We start from the raw sequence: 23,558 nt of genomic DNA, 5'->3' as shown, positions 1-23,558 counted from the left end.
TCTCTCTCGCTCCCTCCCTCCCCCTCTCTCTCTCCCTCCCCCTCCCTCTCTCTCTCTCTCTCCCTCCCTCCCCCTCTCTCTCTCCCTCCCCCTCCCTCTCTCTCTCTCTCTCTCTCCCTCCCTCTCTCCCCCTCTCTCTCTCCCTCCCCCTCTCTCTCTCCCTCCCCCTCCCTCCCCCTCTCTCTCTCCCTCCCTCCCCCTCCCTCCCTCTCTCCCCCTCTCTCCCTCTCCCTCCCTCCCCCTCTCTCTCTCCCTCCCTCCCCCTCTCTCTCTCCCTCCCCCTCCCTCCCTCTCTCCCCCTCTCTCCCCCTCTCTCCCTCCCTCCCCCTCTCTCTCTCCCTCCCCCTCCCTCTCTCTCTCTCCCTCTTCCCCCCCTCCCTCTCTCTCCCTCTCCCTCTCTCTCTCTCCCTCCCTCCCCCTCTCTCTCTCGCTCCCCCTCTCTCTCTCCCTCCCTCCCCCTCTCTCTCTCCCTCCCTCCCCCTCCCTCTCTCTCCCTCCCTCCCCCTCTCTCTCTCCCTCCCTCCCCCTCTCTCTCCCCCTCTCTCCCTCCCCCTCTCTCCCTCCCCCTCCCTCTCTCTCCCTCCCCCTCCCTCTCTCTCCCTCCCTCTCCCCCACCCTCAGCAGTACACCTCCAGCTCTTCGGGGGGTGACAGCTCCTGTGAGGAGGGCCGCATGCGGCGCCCCACCCACCTGCGGCCCTTCCATCACCGCGGCGACGCCCCAGGCGGCCTGCTGCGATTGGCCGGCGACCCGGACCCCGAGTACTCCAGCAGCGAGCAGTCGTGCGACACGGTGATCTATGTGGGGCCGGACGGCGCCGCCGTGTCCGACCGCGAGCTCACCGACAACGAGGGCCCACCCCCCTGCGTGCCCATCGTCCCGGCGATGCTGCGCGGTAAAGGGGCGGAGCCACCGCCAGCCACGCCCCCCGCCGCCCAGGGCCAGGGGGCGGGGGGCGGGGGCCAGAGCACGGTGAGGTCTCCAAGGTTACGCTCAGTGGTCAGTCATGTAGCGCGGCGGCCTCACCCTGTGTGCGACACCACCGGTGGTCAGTCAGGGTACTGCAGGTGGATATTGAAAAAGAGAATTAGTTCAGTAAATATCGTACCATAGCGTGTTATTATTTACAGAATAGTGTTGCTTTGTGATCTGATATAATAACTGTATATCAAGGGCTCTTGCAGCCGTCTATTTGTCACCATTTGACGTCGGTGCTTTGATCCAAAGCGACCTGCATTGAGTCCAGAGGAAGTCGTTAACGGCAGTGAGGAGCAGCAAGAGTTATCATTTTACAAATAACTGATTCTATCACCATGACTCTTCCATTTCTCTTTGAACATGCATCTCCAGAAGAACTTGCAGAGCTCTTACGTATCTACCTCATGATGTCCTTGTTTAGAAGCCAATTTAGAGAGTGTGAAAAGTGAAGAGGATCAAATACAAAGAACAGGATGTGAAAATGTACAAAATCAAGGGGTGTGAAATAGCCAGCGATGAAAAGAAAGGGTTTAATAAGCCGGCTTTGCTTTAACAAAGCAAAGCCCACTTTCTAAACGGAGACTCCGATGGGTCCTCAGATGTTCGCGCGGGCCAGTCTCGACACGCAGTGTTGTGACAGCGGTTGACTCTGCTGTGATCCCTCTGCTGACAGGCCCAGTCCCAGTGTGAGGCCCCCTTGCCCCCCCAGTGCCTGCTGGGACAGCCCCTGGCCCCCGTCCCGGAGGAAGGGGCCGAGTGTCTGAAATGCAACACCTTCGCTGAGCTGCAAGAGAGACTGGACTGCATCGACGGCAGCGAGGAGGTACGGGAAGACCAGAGGCACAGTATACATCTGACAAGGACACGTCCGCGGGACAACCTCAACGTGAAATGTTAGAGGAAACAGCCAACGTGCTGCGGGAGGAATGAGGAATGGGATGGTCCATGTTTACAAGAAGAGATAATGAGAGTTGTACGGTTGTTTTTTAGACATGTGACGTTATAAACACTCTGATGCTAAACGAGTATTCCTTCCATCTTTCCTTCTTTTATTAAATCTCTCGAGGTGGCCAAGTTCCCGTTTGAGGAGGTTCCACCGACCGCCCAGCAGACCAAGCAGGACCCAGAGTCCGCCTGCCCGCTCCTGGAGTCCGCTGATCCTGGTTCTGCTCCTGGTTCTGCTCCCGGTTCTGCTCCTGGTTCTGCTCCCGGTTCTGCTCCCGGTGCTTCCGGTTCTGTTCTCGGTTCTGTTCCTGCCCCGGACATGGGATCACAAGGTTAGGTGACCCTTTATCTTCTACTTTAACTTGAGAGAGTTTCTACTTTTAGGTTAGATATCAAAAACCTGCTTGATTTCAGGGATTAAAACTGTCTGCATTCCCTGAAGACCCTTAAAGATATTTGCTCCACACTACATTGTTAAGATGAAAGTGAGCCCGATTAGGACATTTAGAGCTTTGATAAGGGTTTGCGATTAACAAACCTGCTGATGAAAACCACCATATCTTCTGATCCTCTCGTGACAACATTGCGCACCGTACTTTCTCCTGTGTGACAACGTGAAGGTCTTCTAACCCGTTCTCCCGCTCTGCCCTGCAGCCGTGTCGGGTTCCAGAGCCTCCGAGCCCTCCTCCTCCTCCTCCCCAGCTGAGCCCCCCTCCTCCTCCCCAGAGGAGCTCAGGAGGAGGAGCAACGACCAGCAGCTGCAGGAGATCCGTGACGTGGTGGAGGAGGCGGAGCTAGCCCACACCATGATCCACTGCCTGGCCCACGGCTCTGGATCCTCATTGGCTAGCGGGGCCAGGAGCGTGACAGGAAGTAGTTCCACCGCCTTCGACCCCCTGCAGAGAACCAAGGGCTCCGGCCTCCACGACAGGTGAGAACCAGACCGGGCCGGTTTGACCCGGGCTGCTAGAACGTTCTTCTGGAACCCCGGGTCTGGATGAACTCTGAACTCTGGAAAGGTTTTACTAAATTAGGTCGTGCAGGCCTCGGAACTGTTACTGACATTTTCTAAATCAGATTTATTTATAATAAAATAATATTTACAGTCATTTAAATGTGACCTTTCATGATTTGTCAATTGCAAAGGAAAAAAATCATAGTTTTGATTCATATGCAGTTAACTGTGCAGCCCTAGCCTCAGTAGAGCAGTATGTACTGTGTATATTAGTATACTATAGTGTTCCTACATGGGGGGTGGCTGACGGATGTTTGTTGTCTGACAGCCGGGAGTCGCTGGCCGGCGGCGTGGGGGAGAGTAAGCCACGCCCCCTGGGATCACCACGCCTCGGCATCGCGAGCCTGACCAAAACATCAGAGTACAGGTCGGCCATGTTGTTTATCTCTGGGTGGAGGAGGGACAAGCTAAGACTACATTCTATATTATTCTGAGAGATGGATATTCATTAAACAAGCCCTGCTCTTTCCTCCCCCTGTCTCTCCTCCTCCCTCTCTCCCCCTCAGACCTCCCTCCTCTCCCTCCCAGAGGTGTAAGGTCTACACGCAGAAAGGTGTGATCCCCGGGACACCGCCCCTCTCCTCCCACTCCCTGGCTCAGGACGGCCAGACGACGGAGGCAGTGACCCCCCCAGAGAGTACGGCCGCGTGTTGATGGCGTGTGTTGATGGCGTGTGTTGTTAGCGTGTGTTGTTAGCGTGTGTGCCCCCCCAGACCGTACGACGGCGTGTTGTTAGCATGTGTCGATAGCGTGTGTTGACGGTGTGTGTGCTCACCAACCTCAAGCTGTCCTTGTTTTGCTCATCTATTTGTGGCCTTGATGTGGCTGTTTCTCATTTTCATCCGCCGCTGTTGCTAATTAGTTTTCTGCTCACAGTTGGCGCTAAAATCATTAACAAATCGGTTGCAATTTATAAGCGTCCCCAAACAATAGTGAGACTGTTCTGGTCTCCAACCACATCCCTCTGTTGGGTTGCGCCAGTTTTTCTCCATTTTTAATTATTATTTTTAGCTTCTTTGGCATCTGCTGTGCTTTCTCCTGCTAATCCCCTTTGTTCCCTCCGCATCACAGTGGTTAACTAACACTTTTCAGTGTGAAGTTTCCCTGTTATTCATTTCCTTCTCAGCATCGTTCATACAGCCGGTGTCCTGATGTTACTCAGGAAGAATTAAAGCAATGCCCATATTTCCCTGCGGTCCAAACAGTCGACCCGAATCCGATTTCTGGCCTCCTGGGGAGATGTAATCCTTTACCTGAGGGTGTATCCCCACGCCCTCGCTTTACCCTCCGTCATATAGGGAACATCCATACAGTAAACCCTACAGATGTTCCCACAAAAAATTTCGCTTCCCGATACTAATTCCGATTCCTGAAATTGAGTATCTGCCGATACCGAGTATATACTGATACAGCATCTAGCATTGTACCTACTCACAGCACTGGTTCTTATTGAAGTGTTCTCTTACGATGACAGTATTGTAAAGTCGGTTCACCTACTGTAATAGTACATTTGTATTCTTGAAGTTAAGCGTGAGCATCCATGTTTTTCCGACTTGGCAGCTCGAACACAACTAGGACCTCTGACCAAACGCAGCATAACACCGCAGTGTTTGTGATGTTCTCTGCCTGTGAAGTAAATAAGTCATGTGATGGTATCGGCTCGGTGCATGGACTCACGATACACGATACTGCATTAGAGGCCGTATCGGAGGAATTTCAGATACTGGTATCAGTATCGGAACTACTCTGGTGAGCGCCTACAGCCTGACCTCCCTGTTGGTCCTGCAGACAGCGTGGCGGCGGACAGCGTGGCGGCCGACAGCGGTCGCTCCTCGACCGACTCGGTCCTGTCCCGGGCGTCGCCGGTGGGGATGAGCCTCCAGGTCCAGGAGCCGGTGGTGGGGGGGCGCCGTCTGTCCGCCAGCCACGGCTCGGCCGAGACGCTGTGCGATGAGGAGGTTCCTCAGATCCCTCTGGACGCGCTCCGGGACGGTGAGGAGAACCTCCGACTGCACACCCTAACCCTACGTTACTCTGTAATCCGTTACTATAAGAGTACGGTCGTTAACCACTAATAACACGAGTTAACGCAGGAATAAGCTTTAGTTTACAGTATTGGCCTAGAGGCTAGTTTAAGGGAACTACCCTAAGCTAAAAAACTAAACTACACTACAGTACAAAAACCTCAGCCAATAAATAATCTACAAAGAACACCTTAGTTAACATCTTCACCGTGAGGAGACGATTACTCGACACATTAGCTAACTGTTGATTCACTGTTCGTTAATGCTTTTCACCGTAATAACTAACGTTAAGGAATGGTGAATTACGGTCCCCTCATTGCAAAGTGTCTCCCCCCCAGGCCTCGCCGGGCCCCTGTCCCCCCTGGGGCAGCTCTCCCTGGGGGAGGACGAGCTGCTGTTCAGCCTGGGGGAGGTGTCCCTGGACGCCTTGGGGAGGCTGGCCGGCCGGCCCGCCAGCATGGTGAGCTTCATCAGCGAGGTCTGCCCGGGGGCGGGGCGCGGCGCCGGACCGCTGCCCGTCAGCATCATCAGCAGCCTGGGGGGGGAGCCCGCTCACCTGGAACATTATGGAGGGCCCGCTGTCAGCGTGCCCAGGGCCGGGGTGACGGAGGTGGTCGCCATGGCGGAGGTCAGTCGCTTTTGAATTACGCCCAAGCTGAATATTTCAGGGAGCTGTCCGGGGTGGGACCGCATCGAGGGGCCGGTGATTTAATGCCGCTGGCCGACTCGGTCTTTGGCCGTCTCCGCTGCCCGGGGAAATTGGAAAAGAAAAAGGTTGGCAGGAAATATGCCCCTGCCGTCGCTCGACATTGAGATGTCCAGCATTTTAAATCAGTCGGAACAATTAACCCATCCAGTCCCAGGGAGCCGGCCTGCCGGTGCAGCTGACAGGATGTACTCTCTCAGGCTGCCTCCCTGGTGTTCAGTAGGATTGAACATGTATTCAGAGAATGACATTTATTTTGCTCCTATTGAGATTCTAATAATGCGTTAATATTATAAAAAACCCTAACCCTGTTTAGCTGAATGGCAGTAAATGCCATCACCGTGGTCTGCCGTTGAATCCCGGTCCCACCTTGTGTTCCCGTGTTGTGCTGCAGGTGGCCATGGCCAAGCTGAGGCTGGAGGGGGAGGCCCTCACCACGGTGACGCCCAGCTGTGCCTCCTCCATCTCCTCCTGGCTCAGTGACCTGAGCGTGGGCAGTGAGGCCGAGACGTCCCTGCACAGCTTCAGCCAGACCCACAGCCAGGAGGGGGAGGCCCTGGCAGACCCGGACCCCGTCCAGAGCCTGTCCTCCAGAGCAGGGGCCCCAGGAGAGCTCGTCACCCACGGCCCGGCCGGCGCCCAGAGGAGAGGCAGTCGGGAGGGGGAGAGGCTGCTGTCTGAGGGCGAGAGAGGAACCCTGACGAAGGAGAGGCTGAAGACCCTGCCTCACTCTGGGGGTAAAGCCGGCATGCTGTCTCTGGGCAGGCCCGGTTCCTTCTCCCCTCTCAGGACCATCATCAGCGTCCACCCGTGTCTGGCCGTCAAGCCGATGATGATCCAGGAACCCACCATCCTGTCCTCGCAGACGAGGAGCGGCATCCACAAAGACCTCGTCAAACCGGGCCCCGCCCAGGGCCACCTAGCGACCATCTGTAGTGAGATGAACTTTGAGGACCCTTGGCTGAAGCGCGGGAGAGAAGGGATGCGGTCAGAGGAGATGGTGTGTAGCGTGAGGGCAGAGATGAAGCAGGTGGAAGAGGCTAAGGTCTCCGTCTTGTCCCCCAGGCGGGGGGTGGACGGCTGTGAGAAGATGGCTGCTGTCCTCCAAGGAGACGGTCTGTACAACCCCGACGTCCACCGCACCGCCAGCCTGCCGCGGGGCTGGCAGCGCCTCAACCGCTACGACGGCCTGGATACCGGCGGGGACTACCGCAACCTGGGCGTGACGACGTCGACGCCCTGCAGTCCGCAGGCCACGCTGGACCGGAGGGGCTACAGGGCGGGCTTCTTCTCCCACAAGAAGGGGGGAATCCCCCCGCTGCCCCCGGTGCGGAAGTCCAGCCTGGACCAGCGCAACCGGGCGGCCGGCTCCCCCCTCAGCCCGCTCCACCAGCCCAGCTATGGGTTGTCATTCCTGGGCGGCAGCGTTGCGGACGACCTGGGCCTCTCCGGGGGTTCCGCCTCAGCGATGGCCAAACAACGCGGCCCGAGTGCCGACAGCAGCAGGCTGTTCAGCGCTAAGCTGGAGCAGCTGGCCAACAGAACCAACTCGCTGGGCAGGGCCCACGGCTCCCACGGCGGGACCCCCCAGTACGACTGCTTCTCCCTGGAGCGGGGCGGCAGTCTGAAGGGAGGAGGGGGAGGAGCGAGGGGGGACAGCACCATGCCCCGTACCGGGCGCAGCCTCACCCGGGCCGGATCCGTCTCTACCCCACAAGGACACGCCGGCGGCGGCGGCGGTTCCTGTTTCGTCTCCGTCCCGGGGACGTGCAGCGCTCCGCAGTCCCCGGCGAAGGGCGGCGGCCAGTCCAAGATCTCCGCCGTCAGTAAGCTGCTGATGGCCAGCGGCCCCAAAGCCAGGAGCTTATCGTCCTCCAGCACCAAGACCCTCAGCATCTCCACCAAGTCCCTCCCCCAGGCCTTCAACCGCAGCTCCAGCCCGCCGGCCAACGCCAAGGTACGGCAGGCCCCTCGTGTTCATACATGAGCTGTTTCTTCACTCTCCTCATAACTCTGGGTTGTGTTGCATGACACCAAGTAAACAGAAGGGCTTGGCCACCAGAGACCTGACTCTCCGCCGCTCAACGCTGCCTGGCTGTGTGTGTGTGTGTGACTCTCGTGAAAACAGAACCTCATAAAAACCCTGTTGGCGTTGATCCGTGGATCTTACCCCTGTCTCCCCCCCAGGCCCAGGCTCCAGTGGCGCCGGCTCCAGTGCAGCAGCAGATCCCCCCCGCCGGGTCCTGGTCCACCCAGTCCCTGAGCCGCAGCCGGGGGGGAGGCCTGGCCACCAAGCTGCCCCTCAGAGCCGTCAACGGCCGCATCTCGGAGCTGCTCCAGGGCAGCACCAGCGCCCGCGCCCGCGGCCACGCCCCGGCAGGAGGCCCTGAGGCTGGGGAGGAGAAAGGGCCCGGGGCCGCGGGGTGAGTTAGAGGAACACGAACCGTCACGGCTCAGTTCAATGAGATGTTTGTCGACGAATATTGCCCAACGCTGGACCACTCTGTTGTACATTATCCTAGCGCTGCTGGAGACCCCGGTGGAGGAGGAGCAGCGGTAGCAGCTGTAGCAGGAGGAGCGAGTGGGGCCGCAGGAGGAGCAGCGGTCCAGGCGGAGGAGAAGCCAGCCGCGGTCCAGGCGCTCCCCTCTCCCTACAGTAAGATCACGGCTCCCAGGAAGCCCCAGCGCTGCAGCAGCGGCCACGCCAGCGACAACAGGTACCAACGATAAGGGGCTCTGAGAGACAGCCACAGGAAGGCCTCGCTCCACCGCCATCTCACCCGCCGTCTGGTCGTCCCCTCTACAGCAGCGTGCTGAGCGGCGAGCTGCCCCCGGCCATGGGCAAGACGGCGTTGTTCTACCACAGCGGGGGCAGCAGCGGCTACGAGAGCATGCTGAGGGACAGCAGCGAGAACACGGGCAGCACCTCCTCGGCCCAGGACTCGGTCAGCGAGCACAGCTCCGCCTCCTCCCGGCGGAGCTCCAAGACCAGCAAGAAGAGCCGCAGCAGCACAGGTGAGGAGAACCCCTCAGAGAGGCTGAGAACCCCTCAGAGAGGCCACAGCACAGGTGAGGAGAACCCCTCAGAGAGGCTTAGAACCCCTCAGAGAGGCTACAGAACAGGTGAGGAGAACCCCTCAGAGAGGCTGAGAACCCCTCAGAGTGGCTGAGAACAGGTAAGGAGAACCCCTCAGAGAGGCTGAGAACAGGTAAGGAGAACCCCTCAGAGAGGCTGAGAACCCCTCAGAGAGGCTGAGAACCCCTCAGAGCGGCTGAGAACAGGTAAGGAGAACCCCTCAGAGAGGCTGAGAACAGGTGAGGAGAACCCCTCAGAGAGGCTGAGAACCCCTCAGAGAGGCTGAGAACCCCTCAGAGAGGCTGAGAACCCCTCAGAGCGGCTGAGAACAGGTAAGGAGAACCCCTCAGAGCGGCTGAGAACAGGTAAGGAGAACCCCTCAGAGAGGCTGAGAACAGGTGAGGAGAACCCCTCAGAGAGGCTGAGAACCCCTCAGAGAGGCTGAGAACCCCTCAGAGCGGCTGAGAACAGGTAAGGAGAACCCCTCAGAGAGGCTGAGAACAGGTGAGGAGAACCCCTCAGAGAGGCTGAGAACCCCTCAGAGAGGCTGAGAACCCCTCAGAGAGGCTGAGAACCCCTCAGAGCGGCTGAGAACAGGTAAGGAGAACCCCTCAGAGAGGCTGAGAACAGGTGAGGAGAACCCCTCAGAGAGGCTGAGAACAGGTAAGGAGAACCCCTCAGAGAGGCTGAGAACAGGTGAGGAGAACCCCTCAGAGAGGCTGAGAACCCCTCAGAGAGGCTGAGAACCCCTCAGAGCGGCTGAGAACAGGTAAGGAGAACCCCTCAGAGAGGCTGAGAACAGGTGAGGAGAACCCCTCAGAGAGGCTGAGAACCCCTCAGAGAGGCTGAGAACCCCTCAGAGAGGCTGAGAACCCCTCAGAGCGGCTGAGAACAGGTAAGGAGAACCCCTCAGAGCGGCTGAGAACAGGTAAGGAGAACCCCTCAGAGAGGCTGAGAACAGGTGAGGAGAACCCCTCAGAGAGGCTGAGAACAGGTGAGGAGAACCCCTCAGAGAGGCTGAGAACAGGTGAGGAGAACCCCTCAGAGAGGCTGAGAACCCCTCAGAGAGGCTGAGAACCCCTCAGAGAGGCTGCGGCCCAAAGGACCAGGGTTTGATCCCCGGGGCCTGTCGGAGAGGCATGAGACCTACCTGTTCCTCAATGACCTGGGTCTGGTTTCACTGTTTCATGGTAACAGTGAATATTGTCTTTCCTGGAATACAGTGGAGAGTGATGGGTTTATGTGATAAACTCATTGATGATAAACTCAAAGTCATTTCATAATTCATTATCATAAATATATGGCCTGCTAAGTCCTTTGAGACTGTAACTATGATTAACGGCAATCCAAATACAGTTCCATTTAATGTAATTGCTCCCTTGAGAATAAGGCCATTAAGACACAAAACAGCCTTTTTGATATTAAAAAGAAAAAGTAACAAATGGAAACCAAAACAAAGAAATAAATGATGAGAAGAGAATGTCAGGAGAAGAGGTGTGGACGAGTCTGAATCCCACCCTTAGAGAAGGGATGCCAGAGACACGGCCCATTGAAGAACCCATTAAATAAGGATGAGATGCAAATGAGGAGGAGGAGGGTGATGGAGGAGCGAAGGTACTGTAAAGCAAGGTGACCCCGAGCAGCCGACTGTTAAGCGGAGAGGAGCCTCTACACGCGACAGAGACGCTAACAGGTCTGCCGCTCAGACACGCTGATGGAAGCTCAGGACCGGCAGTGAAACAAATGACTCCCCCCGACGCATTTGCTTTCGGTACCTGCCACAACCAATCACACGGCTCAGTTACAGCTGCAGGCTCCTCCCACCAGCACTGGTTCACCGGTGAGCGCTAGCTGTGGCTAATCTCTCTTACCAACCCTACCGGCTTCTGGGTTCTACCTCATGTGTGTTCTAGCGCATGCAGCTGCAGCTAGGACAACAGACAGGGTATAGGATCACACAGCAGCAGATGTTTGGCTCCCATTCAGCAGAATCAGAATCCTTTAATCACCCGGTCGTTCTGTGCTTCACGTCTGATCTCGTCCACGACTCTCAGACAGCACTCACCGAGCAGCGAGACATTAAGGACGGCATTTTAAGGACTTCAGAAAGGAAGGAAGGAGGAGAAATCTTATGTGTGAAAGAGGAACCGAAAATAGGAAAGAGGGATGGGATAGAGGGATAAAGAGAGAGGGAGAGTACACATTCCCACCTCCCCAAAGTGTGCGTGTGGGACTGTGGACTGAGCGATGTGGGAATCATTCCTCTCTCACATCACTGTCAGGATGAATTGTTGGATATTTCCTGTCCTATTCCCTTTATTACCTCACTCCTTCGCCTGCTCTCTCTGTGTTCCTCTGCTCCCACCAACTCATTAAGTGTCTCGCTCCTCTCTGTCTTTTGTACTCTGTAATAAAATACTAATGGTTAAATGTGGATGTGACCTTTAAGAGCTGCACCGAAAACCAGGAGACTTGAAAACACTTCAAAATCTCTTTCAAGCTCTCTCTCTCTCTCTCTCTCTCCCCCTCCCTCTCTCATCTCCCCCCTCTCTCTCTCTCTCTTTCTCTCTCTCTCTCTCTCTCTCTCTCTCTATCTCTCTCTCACACTCACACACAGCCCCTCTTGCCTTCTACTGTATCAGCCCATCATGTGATAAATCGGATAACTCAGGCTTCCACACATGCAGTTTCCAATTTCTATGGTAATGCCGTGACCACACACCCACACACACACACGCGCGTGCGCGTACACACACACACACACACACGCACACACACACGCACAAACACACACACACACACACACTAGGTATGCATGGGCGTGTGTGCAGGGTGTTTCATGTCGTTACGGTGGGCAGATTAAAGATCAAGCCCTTCTCCAACTCCTAGAGAACAGCGACTGTACTCATGTTCAGACCCCCTCATTAAGGCAAGCTCGCTCTCTCTCTCTCGTCTTTCTCTCCCTGTCCTCCCCCCGCCCCTCTCTCTCTCTCTGTCTGTCACTCTCACTCCTCCACTAAACCTTTTCCTTAAATTCTCTCACAGTAGACTCTTTCCATTGGTTTCTGTTCATCACCAACAACAACAAACAAAACAAACACCACAGCCCAAACCACAGGGGCTGGCTCCTGTGATGAATTATATAGCAATAAAGGACTGCTGGTTCCGCCGTCTTCCCGAACGCCCGCTGCGTGCTGTTGTCCCTCCTCTTCGGAGTGGAGGAGGGTCTCTGCGTGAGGAGGAGGGTGACAAGGGAGGAGGGTTTCTGCTGGCTCGGCTCCTCTCCTCTGTAGCATCGAAGCGTGACTGCAGACGACCTTCTAATCCTCTCCTCCCTCCTCAAGGTCACGAGGCAGGCTGGCTGAGTCAGAGCGGGTTCATTAGTGATTAGTTAACCACACAGGGTTAATGTGTGGTTAGGTTCTAGTCAGAGCGGGTTCATTAGTGATTAGTTAACCACACAGGGTTAATATGTGGTTAGGTTCTAGTCAGAGCGGGTTCATTAGTGATTAGTTAACCACACAGGGTTAATGTGTGGTTAGGTTCTAGTCTGGGCGCTATCACCCTGACTCATGTTAGAGTAGCTCTCTCGTAGCACTGTGTGGCTAACCAAACGCATCCGCTGGATTTCATTAGTCGTTTGCCTCGTTACGGGAGAGCCATCATTGCTACCCCTTGTTAGCCTGAGGTCAAGAGACATAGGCTGTGTCTCAATTCAGGGGACGCATCCTTCGAAGGGCGATTGCGTCACTGCGACGCGTCAAGGCTGTCCCTTTTCGAAGGCTCCTTCAAATGCGGCCGACAAATACAGCCTTCTTTTCCCGGATTTGAAGGATCCACCGGCTGGATCCTTCATGGCCCAACGTATCCCGAGATTCATTGCGCGTTGGATTTTTTCAGAAATGGCGTCAGAGAGAGCGGAAGCGGCAGTTGCAGCAAATTACATATTCAATGACAAAACTATGTAAAAACATTTTTTGATATTAAAATAAAGTTGGGACTATTTTAAATTTGTAACTTTATTGTCAAAGTTCAATTTCATTACACGAGCAATATAACGTTAAACTAATTAACGTTATATTTTATATAATTATTATATAAACGAATCAGAATCAGAATCAGAAAACTTTATTGATCCCCGGGGGGAAATTGTTTCGTTCCAGGTGGTCCGGAGTCCGTACAGAGAGAAATTACAAGATTTTTTGCAAAAAAAACATAGAAGATAAGATTATAAAAAATAGAAAATTATAAATAAAATACAATAAAATAAAAGTACGAATGAAGTAGGAAGTGGACATCTAAGTGAAAGTGGACATCTCTCAGTGGGTTGTATAAAACAGCTCCATATTCCTCCTCCGCCGTCCGGTTCGACCCGCAGCTGTCAGGGTTGCTAGGCAACAGGAGCGGCGCGTCGTCACGCGAGGTAACGGGTGTTAACGGCTTGTCATGCAAACTAGAAATGCTCCGTAGGCCAGACCGTCTCATTTAAAAACGTTTGTTCGGCCTTCGGCCCGGCCTTCGCGGTCCCTGACCCTAACCCTGAACTGAGACACAGCCATACAGTGACGGGTCGTGACCTTTGACCTTTGGTTTCATTCCAGGCCTCCAGCGGCGCCGCCTGATCCCGGCCTTGACCCTCGACCCTTCCTCCTCCTCCTCCTCCTCCTCCCCGACCCACCGCTCCTCCAAGGCAGCCGCCACCTCCTCCTCCTCCTCCTCCTCCAGCCCCAGTGCATGCTGGGTAGACGGCCCCCTGGGGCCCCCGGCGTCCCCGAGCCCGAGGGGCGGAGCGTCCCCCAGCCCGAGGGGCGGAGCTTCCCCCAGCCCGAGGGGCGGAGCTTCCCCCAGCCCGAGGGGCGGAGCTTCCACGGCGGAGGCGTTTGAGATCAAAGTGTACGAGATCGACGATGTGGAACGCATGCAGCGGAGGAGAGAGAAGGGAGGCAAGGTGAGAGAGAGGGGGGGGGGAGATGGAGGGGGAGAGAGGGGGGGGAGAGAGGGGGGGAGAGGGGGGGCGAGAGAAAGAGAGAGAGAGGTGGAGGGGGAGAGAGGGGGGGAGAGGGGGGGAGGGATAGAGAGAGAGAGAGAGAGAGAGAGAGAGAGAGAGAGAGGTGGAGGGGGAGAGAGGGGGGGAGAGGGGGGGAGGGATAGAGAGAGAGAGAGAGAGAGAGAGTGAGAGAGAGATGGGGGGTAGAGAGAGAGAGAGAGAGGTGGAGGGGGAGAGAGGGGGGGAGAGGGGGGGAGGGATATAAAGAGAGAGAGAGAGAGAGAGAGAGAGAGAGAGGTGGAGGGGGAGAGAGGGGGGGAGAGGGGGGGAGGGATAGAGAGAGAGAGAGAGAGAGAGAGAGAGAGAGAGAGAGAGAGAGAGATGAGGAGGGAAAGAGATAGAGAGAGAGGGGGGGAGAGAGAGGGAGGGAGATAAAGAGAGAGAAAAATATATAGATCTATTAAATATATATCTATTCGTCTCAGAGGGATGATACAATATGAACGATAACAGATAGAAGATAGGGGCATCCGGAGAGGAGCTGAGAGAGAGAGCGGGTGAGGGGATGTGATTAAAGAGAAGAGGGGAAGAGAAACGAGCTACGAGGTGGAGAGCGATAGTTCAAGATTAAAAAAGAGAGAGGCGCAATGGAGAAAATGAGAGATTCCACAGAGAGAGAGAGAGAGAGAGAGAGAGAGAGAGAGCGAGAGAGAGAGAGAGGGAGAGAGAGGGTACGAGCCATGGGCAAATTCCACTTGATGTCATTGAATTGAACATGAATTAGAAATGGGGGAGGCAGACAGTTGGAAACAGAAGGTAGGGTTAATAGAGCCCTGTAGGTAGAAAGATCTACTGCATTATTAAAGAGAGAGAGGGGGGGGAGACAGAGAGAGAGACAGGGAGAGAGACAGAGAGAGAGACAGGGAGAAAGAGAGACGGAGAGAGAGAGAGAGAGAGAGAGAGTACTGATGAACGAAGCAGAATGATCACTACCGTCTTTTATTCTGTAGCATTATTAATTCGAGACTCATAGACTTCCTTATGAAACACAATGTCCTGAGCAAAAGTCAAATTGGATTCATACCAAATCACCGCACATCAGATCATATTTACACCCTACACACCCTAGTAGACAAATATATCAACCAAAACAAAACCAAAATATTTGCTTGTTTCATTGATTTCAAAAAAGCATTCGACTCAATTTGGCACATTGGATTACTTTACAAACTTCTTCAAAGCGGTGTAGGGGGTAAAGCATATGACATAATAAAATCAATGTACACAAACAACATGTGCGGCATCAAGATTGGACACAAGCGAACAGTTTTTATTACTCAGGAGCGGGGAGTGAGACAAGGCTGCTGTCTATCACCTGCACTGTTTAACATTTACATAAATGAGCTGGCCTCCATTCTGGAACGGTCCACAGTGCCTGGTCTCACTCTCCACAACACCGAGATCAAATTCCTGCTTTACGCAGATGATTTAATCTTGTTAAGTCCCACAAAAGAAGGACTTCAACAGAGTCTAGACCTACTCGACCGTTACTGTCAGACCTGGGCCCTGGCTGTTAACATTAAGAAAACAAAAACCATGATATTCCAGAAAAGACCCAGATGTCTGGGAAACACATTGCACTTCACAATAGGAACACATAAAATAGAAAACTGTTTAGAATATAATTATTTAGGCCTGAAAATAAGTCCCACTGGAAGTTTCAATCCAGCAGTCAATGAACTGAGAGAGAAAGCACGCAGGGCTTTTTATGCAATCAAAAGACAAATTTACATTCAGATTCCAATTCTAATTTGGCTCAAATTACTTCAAGCAATTATTGAACCCATCTTGCTCTATGGAAGTGAAGTGTGGGGCCCACAAACAAACCAACTTTTTGACCAATGGGAAAAAAATTCAATTGAAATTGCAAACACCGAATTTTGCAAAAGCATTCTGCAGGTACACAGGACAACCACTAACAACGCCTGCAGAGCTGAATTAGGTCAGTATCCACTTCTATTGAAAATCCAAAAACGATCAATTAAATATTGGCTACATCTAAAACAAAGTGACCCCCACTCCTTTCAGTACAAAGCCCTGCAAAGCCAAGAGATGAACAGGAGTCCCCTCACTCAGCTGGTCCTGAGGCTCTGTCCACAGACAGGTTCCCCCTCTGCTCTGCCTCAGGACCAGTCGGAGAATATATCAATTAGACTCAACCAAATTATAAAACATCAGAAACAAACCTACCTCACCCATTGGAACACTAAAACACACACACAGAGCAAAATGCAGTGTTATCTGGCCCTAAATAGACAGTACACTGTGGCCCCCTACCTGACCACAGTGACTGATGTTAGACATAGAGTGTTGCTAACAAAGTACAGACTGAGCGCTCACTGCCTGGCCATAGAAACAGGCCGCCATAAGAAGTCATGGCTGCCCCAAGAGGAGCGGCTGTGCCAGCAGTGTGAAGAAGCTGCTGTAGAGACCGAGCAGCACTTCCTCCTACACTGCCCCAAATTCAAAAATATCCGCGAAATATACTTTAGCAAATTCGGCCAAAAACACCCTCATTTTATAAACTCCCATGTAGACCAACTACAAATATTAATGGGAGAGAGAAAAGAGAGCTCCGTCCTCGCAGCACAATTTATTTCAGCTTGCCACAACATGAGAGGATGACATTCTACACCAGGCCTCACTGTTTGATTGATTAATGATTATTAGTAACCTATAATGCGTTTTATGTAGCTTTTCATTAATTTTAAATTTTTTTTTTTTTTTTCTTTATTTTTTTTTTTTCTTTCTCTTTTTTTTTTTTTTAAATATTATTATTATTATTATTTTTTTTATTATTATTATTATTATTATTTTTTTATATATATATATATTTTTTTTTACATATGTACATATGTATATCTGTATGTTATGTTATATTGTTACAGGTTGATATATGTACATATTGTTCTGACGTTCCATATTGTTATTATCGTAATATTTGTAATGCTTTGGCAACACTGTTTGGACTACCAATAGTCATGCCAATAAAGCTTTTTTGAATTGAATTGAGAGGGAGAGAGAGAGAGAGAGACAGAGAGAGAGAGAGAGAGAGAGAGAGAGAGACAGAGAGAGAGGGAGACAGAGAGAGAGAGAGACAGAGAGATGAAGAGAGAGAGGGAGAGAGAGAGAGAGAGAGAGAGAGAGAGAGAGAGACAGAGAGAGAGAGAGAGACAGAGAGAGAGGGAGACAGAGAGAGAGAGAGAGAGAGAGAGAGTACTGATGAACGAAGCAGAATGATCACTACCGTCTTTTATTCCTCTGTTGCATTCGGTCTCCAATCCAAAGCCTCCCAGCCCGCCCACACAGCCGTTCCTCCCGAGTCGTGTCTCCTCTCTCAGACCCCCTGCTGTCGGTTTGTCTCCGTCAGGAGGTGGTGCACGTCGTCGGCCCTAAGCCCCGCCAGCCGGACCTCCGTCTCATGGAGCACCGGCAGCAGCGCATCACGGAGTTGCGGGTGCGCTACCAGGGCCTGAGGGAGGAGCTTGAGCGCACCAAGCTGCACCTGATGCTGGAGCCGCAGCAGTGGAGCGCCGAGTGTGAGTCTGGCCACCACCGCCTACCGCGCGCAGGGTTGGGGGTTCAAACCCCAGTGTCCGCCCGCTAGCCCGTGGGCTCCCCTTAGAGGCGGGGGGGGCCGTATCCTGCTTATTTACACGGAATGAAGTCGATTCATTGTCAGTCAGCTTACCGTAAAAGCTGTAGCCAAACGATTGAATGAATCAATTAATGAAAAGGTAAATAGTCGCAACCTAAGTCTTTATGAAGACTAACTATTTGCGTGCCATGAATACGTTTCTAGGAAGGTTGGATGACTAACAGTAATGCTTTGTAGAGCTGTTAGAGCGGTCCGCCATAGCTTCCCCCCCGTGTCTGACTGCGGTTCTCTCTCTAGTCGAGCTGCAGCAGGCCAGTGAGCTGGACTCCTTAGAGTACCTGGAGGCTCTGGAGATGGTGACCTTCAAGCTGGAGACCAGGGTCAACTTCTGCAAGGCCCACCTGATGATGATCACCTGCTTCGACGTGTCCTCAAAGCGCAGGTAGAAGGAGCGGAGACCTCGGATTCGGCCTGGAATCAAACAATGGCTCCGAAACCAGCCCGAGCCCTGCCTGAGGCCCCGGGGGCCAGAGACATCGTCTCACCAGGAGCTCAGAGGCTCAGACTGATGTAAATACAAAGCGTGTTCTCTGTGTCTCATCACCCCGTGTTGTTGTGTAGGTGAAAGAAATCGAGAGCGAGCAAAGTCCCGACGAGGAACCAGAGAAAGGCAGAAAGGAATCTTAGGATGGAAGACAAGTGCCTTGAGAACGCTGCAACGACCACAGACCGATTCTCTCCGTATCCGTGTTAATAATGTTTGGTGCTAGTGTAACATGTGACACATTGAACTGCAAAAGATTGCTGTCCTTGACGAATCTTTGGATTTACAACTAAAAGCCATTTAATTTGTGGGTTAAGTTAGTCTCCGGTTACCAGGACCAAACACGCTAAACTGCCGAGCAGGTGTCCCCCAGGGCGTCAGGGTCACCAGTCATTAGGGGCCAAAAACATGTTATTTATACTGCTGAGATATCCCAGGAACCTTTTTCAAACCTTTGTAGACCCTGTGGAGCTTTCTGACCGACTGACTGACCGACTGGTTTTTCCACAGTTCTTTGTATCGGTATCGTTCTTCTCTTGTCTAGATAATGGAATGCTCAGTCGATGTGTGTTTTGTAATATGATATGCATTTCTTTTTTATTTTATACGAGCACAATGTGAGTGTTTATGCTAGTAGGACAAACAGCCGACAAAGCCAATTTCCACAGCGCGTTGTGACATAGATAATGTCCATTTTCTTTCAAACATATACACAGAAATCCATGAGATGAGGCAGCCTGAAGCCCTTACATGAACACGGTGCACTGTGTTCTATGCTATTCGGACTAGTGGGGGTTTCAGAATAATTTGTGTAATGTAAGTTTGATTGACACAAAGAAGTGATGAGATTCGTCAGGGGAAAGTGTGTGAACTGTAATGTGTTGTGTTAAAAGTTAACTGGGATTAACTTTGATTAGTCATAAAATTAGAGAGAAGTTACGTAAAATAAAGCCTATATGCCCAACATATGGGTTTGAATAACAATACAAATATAGAAAGTACATGTTTATTAAGGAACATCAAAAAGTTGAAGTATTTAAAGAACAATCAAAGAGAAGTTTAGAGAGAGAAAGGACAGAGGTAGAAAATAAGAGTTTGGGGGGTCTGGGGTAAGGTCTGTTAATAATAATAATAATAATATATGGCGCTTGAGATGTTGCTGAACTAAGTGTTTTTACAAATATAAAAATACCCTGATATGAATAAGTCATACGCTTCTTCTACATCAAACCGTCAGATCACCTGTGTTCCGTCATCCTCCCTGTGAGAGCTGTGAGCGAGGAGAGAGGAGAGGACAGAGGAGACAGAGGGACTAGATATCACTGACCATAAAAACACCTCAAAGGTCAACTAAAGCAGCAACGTCACCAAATCAACGAGAAGCACAAACAAAGTGAAGAGTACGACACAGAGCGGTCAGCTGATTCCATGAGGTGGTGAATGGACTGCATTTATACAGCGCTTTTCTACCCAGTGGCCACTCAAAGTGCTTTACAATACTGCCTCACATTCACCCGTTCATGCGCACATTCACCCACCGACGGTGGAGTCAGCCACGCAGGGCGACAGCCAGCTGGTCGGGAGCAGTCAGGGGGGGGCGTCTCGCTCAGGGACACCGCGACACTCCGGGGGATCAAACTAGCAACCTTCCGGTTACCAGCCAACCCGCTCTTCCTCCTGGGCCACACGCCGCCCAATTTACCTCAACATCTTCATGCTTAAGCGATGTTGACTCAAAGCAGAACAGCTCTAAATTAAAAGGGTCCTCAGTGATATCTCCTCCCTCGTGCCTCCTCTCTCTGGATGAATGTTTATTTATTTGATCTCGGGGGGGGTCGCTTCACACAGAGTTAATGTTCCTGTTGTTTTGTCTCACAACGTTTGGTTTTAAAAGAAAATCGACTATGCATTTAAGATTTGCAATTGTAGAAAGATACAAGTGTACATATATAACGCGGAGCCCATGTCATATATAAATATATATTTACACATATCATATATGATCATGTTTTTTCTATTTCTATTTTTTTTCTTTTCGCTGGTCCCATGTTTGAGGTTGAAGGGGGGCGGGGGGGGTAAATCGTCTGTTTGGAAAATGTATATCTTAAACAAGAACGGCAAGAATGGAAAAACAGCAGACGGGAAGGGTTTCTCTTGTGTGGAACGTGTACTGAACTGATTCCGATGTAAAGGTGAATGGTCTGCTGAGTGCATGTGAAGCAGGCTGAGGCAGGGGGTGTTCACTGGACGATGTGATGGAACCCCTCCACCCTGAGCATGAGATCCAGCTGGAGACGGCGTCTGGGCTCCCTGATATCCATAAGCCACGTCCAAATATCAACCCTGACCGCAGTTTATGATTCTAGCAATAATCTGAAAGGATTTAAAAGGTTTTGGTGGCACTGCATCTCTAAAACAGTACAGTGCAGTACAAAACAGTCAGTACTGTACAGAGCAGCCAGTACAATGAGTGTATTCCGTTGCTTGTAAATATAGACTGTAAGTCACAAGTAACTGAACCAAAATGTTATTGCAGTGAAGTCTTTGAAAACCATCCAAGAGCACCAGCGGTGTGCGTCAGTGCTAAAGAGGAAGGCTTGTAATGAGTTCCCGACAACACAGTCGGCACCAATATCCTCTCTCTCCCCGTCCTCCGGGACATACTTCTAAAGTGCTTATGAATGAACCGTGACAACAGATTAATTGACGTTACCCGTCTGTGGTGTTGGTCACGCTAAGACGGTCTCCACGAACACTAACAGAGGTCTGTGGGCTGTCGTGTGGTCACCGCTCTATGAGGACAGCAGAGACAGCAGAGTGAGGAGATGAGGATCTGTAGTCTGGTTCGGTGGATCATGCTCAGGGTCAACAGGGGTTCCATGCAGCATCGTACAGTTGGCCCAGGTCTTCCCTGGGGGGTCTTTGACCTGCAGGGGGGGGAGCATGTTCTGTTGGGGGTAGTGGGGGGTGGGGGGGGGGGGGGGGGGTTGGCCTGGAGCCGTTATGTGTTAAAAAGGCAGAAACGAGTGTTGTAAATAAAGGAATGTATTAAAGGACCGATGTGCTCTGGCTCATCATTGTTTGAAGGAGTCTGACATCCTGCACCCAACACACTACACACAGTTAACACACACATACATTACTGTACACTGGAAACAATGCAAGGATTGTGTATGCGACAATGGAATTTCCAAGAATACAACACAAATCGGAACAAACAAAAAAGAAAACATCAAAGTGCTCCATGACCATGGTTCCAAACAGCAGGAGTAGGGATAGGAATCAGCGAGACGATTTTCCTCTCTCTCTCAGCTGCAAAGCATCTAAGGCCGTGAATGACATGCAGTCTAAATAAAACAGAATCCCGGCGATTCCAGTGATGCATTTTTGATGAATGTTGGATGTGTTGTTGTTTTGTTCTGTTACAACAGACACATGGCATTACTGTGGCATTCTTTGAAGATGTGTGTGTGTGTGTGTGTGTGTGTGTGTGTGTGTGTGTGTGTGTGTGTGTGTGTGTGTGTGTGTGTGTGTGTGTGTGTGTGTGTGTGTGTGTGTGTGTGTGTGTGTGTGTGCACGTGTGTGGAACGCTGGCAGCGGTGCAAAGCACTCTGGGTAACACATTGACCCTAGGAGTCCGCTTTGATCGCCCACATGATAAACAGAAACAGAGACTTTGAATAAAAATATATTAGGGAGAGGAGAGTAAGAGAGAGATGGAGAGAGAGAGAGAGATGGAAAGAGAGAGTTGAAAAAGAGTGAGATGAAAAGGGAGAGAGATGAAAGGAGAGAGAGATGAAAGGAGATAGATGAAAAGAGAGCTGAAAGGAGAGAGGGAAGAAAAATAGGAGAGGAGATGAGTAAAGACAGGATGAGAGTAGGCTAATAAAGGGAGCTGGAGGAGTGCGGGAGACGGATGTGTAGAGCAGGAGAGTGGACGTTGTCTCCATACTTGACGGTTATTTTTAGCCGATAACCAAAATATGATTGAAATGAATCGAAACGGTGAATCTATCTCCTGCACGTAAAGTACTTCTGCTTCGGCATTGCCAGCATATGAATTTTGAACTTCTCGGAGATACTGCCATGCATTATTGTAGCAGGTTTATTGCCTTGGAAGCCGTTGTGAGCCGGATGAGACGAGAACATACAAGAGCAGCCTGCTGGGTAAATAAAAACCAGTGGAGAGCAGAGGGACAGGTGAGGACTATGGGGTTAGTAAGAGAGTGGGGGCCGGACCACCTGGTGACTGGTATACAGGGGGGGTAGAGAGTATTATAGTGGGGGGTAGACTGGAAAGAAGGGAAATAATTAAGATATGGAAGATGAGAAAGAATGGCATAATATAAAAGCTTTGTTTCTAGTGATGCTGGGACCCAGAGGGGAATCTAGAGTTTGTTTAGGATGATGTTTATGAGAAGCACATGTTGCCATGCAGAGTGGGGTGAGACAGTAGAGGAAGAAAAGGGAGTGACAGGGAGCTGCAGGAACACACAAGGACCGCAGTGGAGAGGAGAGGAGAGGGGAGGAGAGGAGAGAGGAGAGGGGAGGGGAGGGGAGGGGGGAGGGGAGGGGAGAGGAGAGGGGAGGGGGGAGAGGAGAGAGAGGAGAGGAGAGGAGAGAGAGGGGAGGAGAGGGGAGGAGAGGAGAGGGGGGGAGAGGAGAGGGGAGGGGGGAGAGGAGAGGAGAGGAGAGGGGGGGAGAGGAGAGAGAGGAGAGGAGAGGAGAGGAGAGAGAGGAGAGGAGAGGAGAGGAGGAGAGGAGAGGAGATGGCAGACAGGAGGGCATATTGGATGTGAGCACTGTTATGAGTTGGGAGGAGGGGAGGGCGCGAGAGAAGCGGGGGAGGAGGGGGAACCAATGGACTGAGTAATGGAGGTTTTGAAAAGCAGTATTGTTCAGCGGGATTCGTTTTTTTTTCCACCTCTACAAGTCATTCAGTCGGCCGGCGTTATTTCTGCCCCATTCCATTCAATCTGCTCTTCCATTTAGATTCAATCTCCTGCAGCGACGGTGAACCGGCCGCTGTCCACACCACAGAGCATCGGACAGACTGAGAGGCACATCCCTCAGGACCTGTTAACTACTGAGTCATTAGGCACGCAATGACGGCACATTAATCATCATTATTCAAATAAGCATTATTACATAGAATTGACAGGGGGGTTTGAGTTAGTGTTAACGTAAGAGTTAGGGTCAGTGAGTGATGTTAAGGGTAAGGGATAATAATCCTAACACTATTAATTAATACATTAATTAACATCAACACCATAACCTTAGACACCGAGACCTAACCAGTAGACACCGCAGCCTAACCAGTAGACACTGGGACTCAACCAGTAGCCACTGGGACTTAACCAATAGTCACCGGGGCCTAACCAGTAGACACTGGGCTTCCTTTACTGATCATAGTATTTTTATTTATTTATAACTATTTGCTACCTTTCATTTATTGATGTTAAAAGTCTTAGAATATAATTTCAAATAATTACAGGAGCTATAAAATGTTTAAAAGACATAGATTGAGAATTAGTATTTTATTGTAATATGCATATTTTGAGTAAAGGATAATTACGTGTGAGGCAGCATGAGCAGAGTTCCCCCCCCCCCCCCCACACACACACA

At 51.7% G+C, this 23,558-nt stretch overlaps 1 protein-coding gene across 1 annotated transcript; it reads left to right on the top strand.

Moving 5' to 3' along the window:
- Window positions 1-621: 621 nt before the first annotated feature.
- LOC307091517 (kinesin-like protein KIF26B) lies at window positions 622-20,827 on the top strand (the record flags this gene model as incomplete). Its single annotated transcript, XM_079759148.1, has 15 exons — window positions 622-972; window positions 1,652-1,801; window positions 2,045-2,255; window positions 2,578-2,854; window positions 3,207-3,305; window positions 3,445-3,575; window positions 4,727-4,930; window positions 5,301-5,590; window positions 6,063-7,625; window positions 7,856-8,091; window positions 8,191-8,385; window positions 8,475-8,683; window positions 13,346-13,692; window positions 17,162-17,330; window positions 17,687-20,827. Coding segments are annotated over 15 exons (4,581 nt in total), but the record flags the coding sequence as incomplete, so codon positions are not given.
- Window positions 20,828-23,558: the final 2,731 nt, after the last annotated feature.

The sequence above is a fragment of the Pollachius pollachius genome, assembly GCF_949987615.1.
Source record: "Pollachius pollachius genome assembly, contig: scaffold_202, whole genome shotgun sequence".
NCBI lineage: Eukaryota > Metazoa > Chordata > Actinopteri > Gadiformes > Gadidae > Pollachius > Pollachius pollachius.
Note: the sequence above shows the minus strand (reverse complement) of the source record. Positions and strands in the feature narration are given on the sequence as shown.